Below are 9469 nucleotides of genomic sequence, written 5' to 3'. Positions count from 1 at the left end.
TTTTTTTTTTTTTTTTTTTTTTTTTTGAGACGGAGTCTCGCCCTGTCACCCGGGCTGGAGTGCAGTGGCCGGATCTCAGCTCACTGCAAGCTCCGCCTCCCGGGTTCACGCCATTCTCCTGCCTCAGCCTCCCGAGTAGCTGGGACTACAGGCGCCCGCCACCTCGCCCGGCTAGTTTTTTGTATTTTTTAGTAGAGACGGGGTTTCACGGTGTTCGCCAGGATGGTCGAGATCTCCTGACCTCGTGATCCGCCCGTCTCGGCCTCCCAAAGTGCTGGGATTACAGGCTTGAGCCACCGCGCCCGGCAATTTTTTGTATTTTTAGTAGAGATGGGGTTTTCACTGTGTTAGCCAGGATGGTCCCAATTTTCTGACCTCGTGATCCGCCCGCCTCAGCCTCTCAAAGTGCTGGGATTACAGGCTTGAGCCACCGTGCCTGGCCTATTGCCATAATTTCTATTGGGCTGGGTTCTGGATGAGCCCAGGCTCTCCTTTAGGCCCTCCTCCTGCTCTCCTCTTCACTCACCACTATTTCTTCTTCAAAGACCTTTTCACCTTCATTCACCTTCTGCAGCTCAGTGTGTTCATATTCGTATGATGGGTCCCCCATGAAGCGGCCCTTCACCACAGACAACTGTGCCACCATCTCCTCTGTGGCAGGGGGCAAGAGGCTCCACTCTGTGCAGTTCAGGCTGCCAACAATATTCACATCACTCCTGGATTCAAACTCCCCTGCTCACCCACTATTCCTATTACCTTCCCTTCTCTCTAGTGGGTTAGGGCCAGGAAAAGCTGTTGAAATGGCCACCTTTCCTCCCAATGCTGTCATGAGACCATCAGAAGCCCCAAGTGCTGACTGGGCATGGTGACTCATGCCTGTAATCCCAGCACTTTGGGAGGCTGAGGTGAGCGGATCACTTGAGGTCAGGACTTCAAGACCAGCCTGGCCAACATGGTGAAACCCCGTCTCTTCTAAAAATACAAAAATTAGTGGGGCATGGTGGCACATGCCTGTAGTCCCAGCTACTCAGGAGGCTGAGGCAGAAGAATCGCTTAGGCCGGGCACGGTGGCTCAAGCCTGTAATCCCAGCACTTTGGGAGGCCGAGGCAGGTGGATCACGAGGTCAGGAGATCGAGACTATCCTGGCTAACATGGTGAAACCCCGTCTCTACTAAAAATACCAAAAAAAAAAACTAGCCGGGCGTGGTGGCGGGCACCTGTAGTCTCAGCTACTTGGGAGGCTGAGGCGGGAGAATGGCGTGAACCCGGGAGGCGGAGCTTGCAGTGAGCCGAGATCACGCCACTGCACTCCAGCCTGGGAGCACAGCGAGACTCTGTCTCAAAAAAAAAAAAAAAAAAAGAAGAATCGCTTGAACCAGGGAGGCGGATGTTGCAGTGAACCAAGATTTCCCCAGCCTGGGTGACAGAGTGAGACTCCGTCTCAAAAAAAGAAAAAAGAAGCCCCAAGTGCCAATGGTGAGCACACCCCTCATATGTGATAAGCAGGTTCAATTTCATTCATTCCATGTATGCTGAAATTAAATGAGCCTCTTCCTAGATATCCAGACTATGAAATTCCAGATGAGTTTCTGGTAGCTGAACTTTCCTCAGTTGTGTGGACCCATGTTTTGGTGGGCCCTAAATTCATGCTCAGCCTGCCTACTGAGTCAACAGCACAACCATTTCGTCCCATTTCTCAGAAATGCCTAGCCTATGCTCAAGGACTTCTCCTTTGAGCCCTTTGGGAGCACTCACCAGGCCCACCCGGTCCCTTCTTTCTCACTTCCTGCTGCTGGGAGAGGAGGTCCTTCCCACTCCTCTCAAATATACCCTGGGCCTAGGTCCCCAGTCTGGCCTCTGCTCATCTTCCTGCCCTTCACTCTCCACCAGTTCCCCCTCAACATAAAAACTGCTCAGCTGGCCAGGCACGGTGGCTCATGCTTGTACTCCCAGTACTTTGGGAGGCCGAAGTGGGCAGATCACTCAAGACCAGCCTGGCCAACATGGTGAAACCCTGTCTCTACTAAAAATACAAAAAAAAATTAGCCAGGCCTGGTGGCAGGTGCCTGTAATCCCAGCTATTCGGGAGGCCAAGGCAGGAGAATCGCTCAAACCCAGGAGGCAGAGGTTGCAGTGAGCCGAGATCATGCCATTGCAATTTGGCCTGGGCAGCAAGAGCAAAACTCCGTCTCAAAAAAACAAAAACAAAAACAAAACAAAAAAACTACTCAGCCTACTAAAACAGCAGCCCCCCCAAATCCATGTCCTTCTAGAAAATGCTGTTCCTGTCCTTCCCTCCCTCTTTCCCAACTCTCAACAATAATCTGAGAACAACAATTGCCCTGTGGGGGCCTTTCCTCCCCATCCTTTTCACTCTTCAGCCCACTATGCCATGATTTCTGCCCCCACCACTTCAAGAAACTGCTTGGGAGAAGGCCATCCATGACACCTAACAGCCAACAAATGCATCTCCATCCAGTTCTATTTCCTCTGACATCTTCCTTCCTCCTTCTCCAGGGTCTTAAGTATTTCCAGGGACCTATTCTCACCCTTCTTTTCTTTTTGCAGTCTTACCCACCTGCCTTCCAGAGCCCCAGCTACTACCTAGTCCGTATCCAGAATCCAACCACTTCCAAAGCTCCCACCCTGGCCCAAGCCACCATTCCCTACTGTCTAGATATTACCATAGACTCCTAACTAGTCTTCCTGCCTCCACATCTATTCCGCCTTTGGACTAGTCCCCACCCAACTGTTCACACCTAAGCCGTCATGTCACTCCTCTGCGGAACCTTCCAATGGCTTCCCATTAAGCCAAGTCTTACAATGCCCCACAAGGCCCTGCGTGATTGTTTCCTACCCCTCACCTCTCTGAGTCTTGTGTCCTACAACACTCCCCTCACTCATTCTTCTCTAGCCACACTAGTCTCCATTGGGTTCCACAAACACACTAAGCACAAGGGCATTTGCACTTGCCTAGAATTCTCTTCCCGCGGATATTTAAGTAGTTCACTCTCTCAGTCACTTCAGGTATCTTGTCAAATGTGACCTTATCAAAGAGGCTATCCCTGACCAAACTATTTAAAATAGTACCCCATCCTGTATTCGCTGTGTGTGTGTGTGTGTGTGTGTGTGTGTGTGTGTGTGTGTGTGTGACGGAGTTTCACTCTTGTTGCCCAGGCTGGAGTGCAATGGTGCAATCTCAGCTCACTGCAACCTCTGCCTCCCAGGTTCAAGCGATTCTCCTGCCTCAACCTCCCAAGTAGCTGGGACTACAGGCTTGCAACACCACGCCCAACTAATTTTGTATTTTTAGTGGAGACAGGGTTTCTCCATGTTGGTCAGGCTGGTCTCAAACTCCCCACCTCAGGCAATCCGCCTGCCTCGGCCTCCCAAAGTGCTGGGATTACAGGCACGAGCCACTGCACCTGGCCCATCCTGTATTATCTATCCCCCTTAGCTTTTAACATCATCTGATATGTAACAGATGTGTGTGTTTAGCTATTGTCTATCTTTCCTTCCCTGTCCCCTAAACACACACTACAATGTAAGCTCCATAAAGACAAGGATTTCATTTACCACTGAGCTCCTAGTGCCTAAATCAATGCCTCACACATGACAGCACACAGTAGGTGCTCAGCAAATGCTCATAGAATAAAATGAAATGAATCCCAAATCTCTATCTTCAGTTCAACTTTTTCTTCTGTATTCCACATCTGTACTTTAATATACTTTCTTAACACCTTGTAACTCAGGTACCTCACACCAAATTCACTATGTCTTCCCTAGTCCTGCCCCTGAATTCTCTCCTACTGAGTGGTATTAGTACTTAATTTACTCAGCTGCCTAAGCTAGGAGGGGTCAGCCTTGACCTCTTCTTTATAACAATCCTTATTCAACCTCACATGTCCTGACAATTCTAGTACTTAAATCTTTCCAACCCATCCCCTCCTCTGCATTCCCTGGGCTACATCTTCCTTTCAGGCCTCATTCATACGGACACTACAATGGACTCCTAACCACAGTGCTCACCACACTTTCAGGCCATTCTGCCCACTCTGATCTGAGCAGGCTCTTCTTGCAAGCCCCTCAGTAGCTCCCCATGTTCTATAAACAAAGTTCCATATCCTTTTGCCTCTAGAACCAGTTCTACACAACATCATACTACTGTTCTCCCAAACACTCTGAGCCTTCCCCAGCCAACAAGTTTGTCTAACTGTTCCCTAAATAAATAAGCCGTGCTGGCCTATTTATTTATTTAGAGACAGGGTCTCTCTCTGTCACCCAGGCTGGAGCGCAATAGTGATCCATAGCTAACTGCAACTTTGAACTCTTGGGCTCAATCCTCCCACCTCAGCTTACTGAGTAGCTGGGACTACAGGTGCACACCACCATGCCCTGTAAATTGTTTTCTTTTCGGAGACAGAGTCTCGCTCTGTCACCCAGGCTGGAGTGCAGTGGCATGATGACGGCTCACTGCAACCTCCGCCTCGCGAGTTCAAGCAATTCTGCCTCAGCCTCCCGAGTAGCTGGGACTACACGCGCCCGCTACTACACCAGGTTAATTTTTCGTATTTTCAGTAGAGACGGGTTTCACTGTGTTAGCCAGGATGGTCTCAGTCTTCTGACCTCGTGATCCTCCCGCCTCGGCCTCCCAAAGTGCTGGAATTAAAGGCGTGAGCCACCACGCCCTGCCTTTTTTTTTTTTTTTTTTTTTAATGGATGAGGTCTTGCTATATTGCCCAGGCTGACCGAATAGACTGCTTTATAAGGTAGTAAGCTCCCCTTTAGTCAAAAAGAGGCTGGCTGGGCGTGGTGGCTCACGCCTGTAATCCCAGCACTTTGGGAGGCCAATGTGGGTGGATTACTTGAGGCCAGGAGTTCAAGACCAGCCTAACCAACATAGTGAAACCCTGTCTCTACTAAAATTACGAAAATAAGAATAAATAAATAAATAAATAACCGGGTGTAGTGGCGCGTGCCCGTAATCCCAGCTACTCGGGAGGCTGAGGCAGGAGAATCGCTTGAACCCGGGAAGCGGAGGGGGCAGTGAACCAAGATGGCGACACTGCAAACCAGTCTGGGTGACAGAGCGAGACTCTGTCTCGAAACAAAAATAAATAAATAGTCTGGATGGTCCTATATGGTAGTGACCAGGAAGTATGGTAGTGACCAGGGAATTTTCCCCAGCTCTCTCCCCATTCCGCATTCGTTCTCTACTTCCAAAAGCGCCTCCAGCTGCAGAGCAGACACCTCCATCAAAGAGCACCACCCACTCCCTCGGGCGTCTGACCCTCCTCCAAACTGAGCCAGCACTTGGTTGGAACCTGGTTTCTTCTCCAGGTCCGCATTTTCCAGAAACCTTCCCACTGCTTCACCTGCGTTCTTGGCCCTGCCTCTCTTATAAACCCATCTGCATCTAAGTTTCTCTTGGCCTCCTCAGGCGGAGAACACGCTCTCCCAGGGCCCCGCCCTCCGGGACCTACCCCGTCCATTGCCCCGCCCCCTCAGGCTCCGCCCTAGCCTCGGATTCCGCGACTTCCCCAACCCTGCCTTTTCCCTCAACCACCTCTTGACCGTCCCCAGGCCCGCCCCACCAGGCCCTAGGCCCTTCCCAATTCCACTCATCTCAGATCCCGCCCACATCTCCCTTGGCTCCATGGGCTCTGCCCCTTTCAATTGCTACGACCCGCCCACCCCGCCCTGCCTCTAGGTAGCCACCCTCTGGGGTCCGGCGGCGGCCCCGCCCCGGGGGCCTCCTCACCTGTAGAGCGTCTTGCGCGGTGCGAGCTGGTCCTCACTCAGGCCCTGCGCGATGTAGTAATCGGCGACGAGGCCAAGGATGCGGCCCCAGAAGAGAACCCGATCGTAGCGGTAGTCGCGCTTAACCAGCATAAGAGACGTGAGCAGCGAGGCCCGACGGTCCGGGCTGAGGCCCTGCCCACTGCCGGACGCCAGCTCCAGAGACAGCAGGAGGCTGTCGGCGTCCATCAGGCCAGCGTCTCTGCTCAACGCCCGTCGAGTTGCTAGGAGAAGCTGCCTCCATGGAGACCTGAAGCTCCGCCCTTCCGCCTAGCAGTACGCTGGTTTCCACCCACCCCACCGCCTACCGCCCAGCCCTCCTCCCCACGGAGGCCTGGGCAAACATCAGCCCCCTCCCTCTTCCTTTCCAGAGTTTGGGACGGATGTCTTCAGTTGTCACGGCCACAGCATGGCTTCCCCTACTGTTAGGCTACAGTGTGGGGTTGGAGGTCCCAACCCAGCCTTTTTCCATAGATATTTGGCCCTCCCTGAGCCCTTTCACATAGTCGACAGTCTTCACCGTATATGCACCTGGGGTCTGGAAAGAAAACAATACAAAACCCCAACACTGACACTAACTGTGCTATTTCACCCGTCATGTCACTTCTTGACCTCAGAATGATCTGTGAAGAAAATAATTTGAGATGTCTCTTGGCTCTAATTAAGATTCTGTCATCGCCACTACCTCCACCCTCACCCCACCCCAAGCCAGGTCTTACAGATTGAGGTCCATCCATTCTCTTCCATCTTCACCAGCTGTCTTCTTTATCTACCCTTTCCATAGAAATATTCTAAGTGACAAATGAAAATCTAGGCAATGGGGCAATCTCATCAACTACCACCTTTCTCATCAACTACCAACTACCACTAACTGTTGTTTTTTTTTTTTTTTTTTTTTTTTTGAGACGGAGTCTCGCTCTGTCGCCCAGGCTGGAGTGCAGTGGCCGGATCTCGGCTCACTGCAAGCTCCGCCTCCCGGGTTCACGCCATTCTCCTGCCTCAGCCTCCCGAGTAGCTGGGACTACAGGCGCCCGCCACCTCGCCCGGCTAGTTTTTTGTATTTTTTAGTAGAGACGGGGTTTCACCGTGTCAGCCAGGATGGTCTCGATCTCCTGACCTCGTGATCCGCCCGTCTCGGCCTCCCAAAGTGCTGGGATTACAGGCTTGAGCCACCACGCCCGGCCAACTGTTGTTTTTAGATCCAAATGGTAGCAAGAGATGAAAGGCCAGAACCTCACTGCAGCTGGAGCTTCACTCCCTGGGCTAGACTACTTCTCCACATTCACTTCTTGAATCCCCAGGCAGGGACAAACATAAACAGGTTCCTCAGCAAGCTTGTTGCCACAGGAGATGGACTTTATTGTTAATGTTGCTAATTTGATATTTTCATTTCTGGATTCCTTTGAAGAGCACTCAGGAAATCAGAATGACCTGAGCCTCAGCTGATAAATAAATGTCTAAATTACCCAGATAATTACTTTTTTGATTGTCTGGGCATCGTTGGTTTTTGGGGATTGAGACAGGGTCTCACTTTGTCACCCAGGTGGGAGTGTAGTGATGTGTGATGTCAGCTCACTGTAGCGTCAACCTCCTGGGTTCAAGTGATCTTCCTACCTCAGCCCCCCAGGTAGCCGGGACTACAGGTGCGTGCCACCACACCCAATATTTTTTGTATCTTTAGTAGAGATGGCGTTTTGCCATGTTGGCCAGGCTGGTGTTGAACTCCTGAGCTCAAGTGATCCGCCCACCTCAGCCTCCCAAAGTACTGGGATTACAGGCATAAACCACCACGCCCAGCCTTAGGCATTGCTTATGAAGGAAGGCATTGTTATGAGATCAGCCTGACCAACATGGTGAAACCCCGTCTCTACTGAAAATACAAAACTTAGCCAGGCATGGTGGCGCACAGCTGTAATCCCAGTTACTCGGGAAGCTGGGGCAGGAGAATCGCTGGAACTGGGGAGGCAGAGATTGCAGTGAGCCAAGATCATGCTACTGCACTGCAGCCTGGGCAACGGAGCAAGCCTGTCTCAAAAAATACAACTCACTAAATAAATAAAATTAGTATTTGAGGGAGTTGATTTGGCTTAATGTGTTATCTCAAAATGATTTTTTTTTTTTTTTTTTTTTGAGACGGAGTCTCACTGTGTCTCCCAGGCTGGAGTGCAGTGGCGCGATCTCGGCTCACTGCAAGCTCCGCCCCCCGGGTTCACGCCATTCTCCCGCCTCAGCCTCCCAAGTAGCTGGGACTACAGGCGCCCGCTACCGCGCCCGGCTAGGTTTTTGTATTTTTAGTAGAGACGGGGTTTCACCATGTTAGCCAGGATAGTCTCGATCTCCTGACCTTGTGATCCACCCGCCTCGGCCTCCCAAAGTGCTGGGATTACAGGCTTGAGCCACCGCGCCCGGCCTCAAAATGATTTATGGCTCCCTGGTTTACAACTACCCCCACTCCCTTTAGGCAGACCCCTCAGCCTTTCCTTTCCCTGAGCGGGAGATATAGCTCAATCTCTCTTCTATAATAGCAGTAGACAGAAAAAGTCAAAATTCTGGCTGGTAGAATATGCTTCAAGTGGTCATAGCACAGAAAAGAGCCCAGGCGTTTTGCTTTCATTGATTCCATATTTACTCAGCACCTATTGCAGGTTCCATGGCAGACACCAGAATCTGAAGCCAGAGAGGAAAATCTTACAGCTTCCTGATGCTAATACCTTTGGCAAGGCAAATCTTGGCTAAATATTTCAGAGTAAAACCACATAGGATGTGCAGTACTGTAGGCGAATCCAAGTTTCACCACTTAGGCAAACTGCTCAATCTCCCCTGGCGCTATCTATAAAATGGGGACAATAATTCATGCACTGCAGAGTTGTTAGGGTTAGATAATGTAAGTGCTTAAAATAGTACATATACTTTAAAAAAAAGAGTGTATTTTAGGAGTACATATATGTATCTTATACTATGTACATACGTGTGAGTATATATATACCTTTTTTGTGTGTGTGTGAGACGGAGTTTCACTCTGTAACCCAGGCTGGAGTGCAGTGGCATGATCTCAGCTCACTGTAACCTCCACCTCCTGGGTTCAAGCGATTCTCCTGCCTCAGCCTCCCAAGTAGTTGGGATTACAAGTGCCCACGACCACGCCTGGCTAATTTTTTTTCTTTTTTTGAGACAGGGGCTCACTCTGTTACCCAGGCTGGAGTGCAGTGGCGTGATCTCGGCTCGCTGCAACCTCTGCCTCCTGGGTTCAAGCAATTATTCTGCCTCACCCTTCCCAAGTAGCTGGGATTACAGGCACTCGCCACCAAGCCCGGGTAATTTTTGTATATTTAGTAGAGACAGGGTTTCACCATATTGGTCAGGCTGGTCTTGAACTCCTGAACTTGTGATCCACCCACCTCAGCCTCCCAAAGTGCTGGGATTACAGGCATGAGCTACCGTGCCTGGCCTTTTTTTGTGTGTGTATTTTTAGTAGAGACGGGGTTTCACCATGTTGGCCAGGCTGGTCTCCAACTCATGACTTTAGGCGATCTGCCCACCTCAGCCTCCCAAAGTGCCGGGATTACAGGCATGAGTCACTCACCTAGCCTATATATACCATTTATATATTATACATACACATGCATATACCTATCCCCAACACCAGCAAAGTGTGGATTCTGTCTTCAA

At 50.6% G+C, this 9469-nt stretch overlaps 1 protein-coding gene across 1 annotated transcript in view; it reads right to left on the bottom strand.

Moving 5' to 3' along the window:
* RSPH9 (radial spoke head 9 homolog) overlaps positions 1-6052 on the bottom strand; it is a 25972-nt gene extending 19920 nt beyond the window's left edge. The window contains exons 1-2 of the mRNA XM_025383688.1: positions 5763-6052; positions 527-692 (exon numbers count right to left, since the gene is read on the bottom strand). Of these exons, the coding sequence (XP_025239473.1) occupies positions 527-692; positions 5763-5989 (393 nt within the window). The 5' untranslated portion in view covers positions 5990-6052. The remainder of the gene's footprint in view (positions 1-526; positions 693-5762) is intronic.
* Between the last annotated feature and the right edge of the window lie 3417 nt (positions 6053-9469).

The sequence above is a fragment of the Theropithecus gelada genome, chromosome 4 (genome assembly GCF_003255815.1).
Source record: "Theropithecus gelada isolate Dixy chromosome 4, Tgel_1.0, whole genome shotgun sequence".
NCBI classification, from domain to species: Eukaryota; Metazoa; Chordata; class Mammalia; order Primates; family Cercopithecidae; genus Theropithecus; species Theropithecus gelada.
This window is presented reverse-complemented; position numbering and strand designations above follow the sequence as displayed.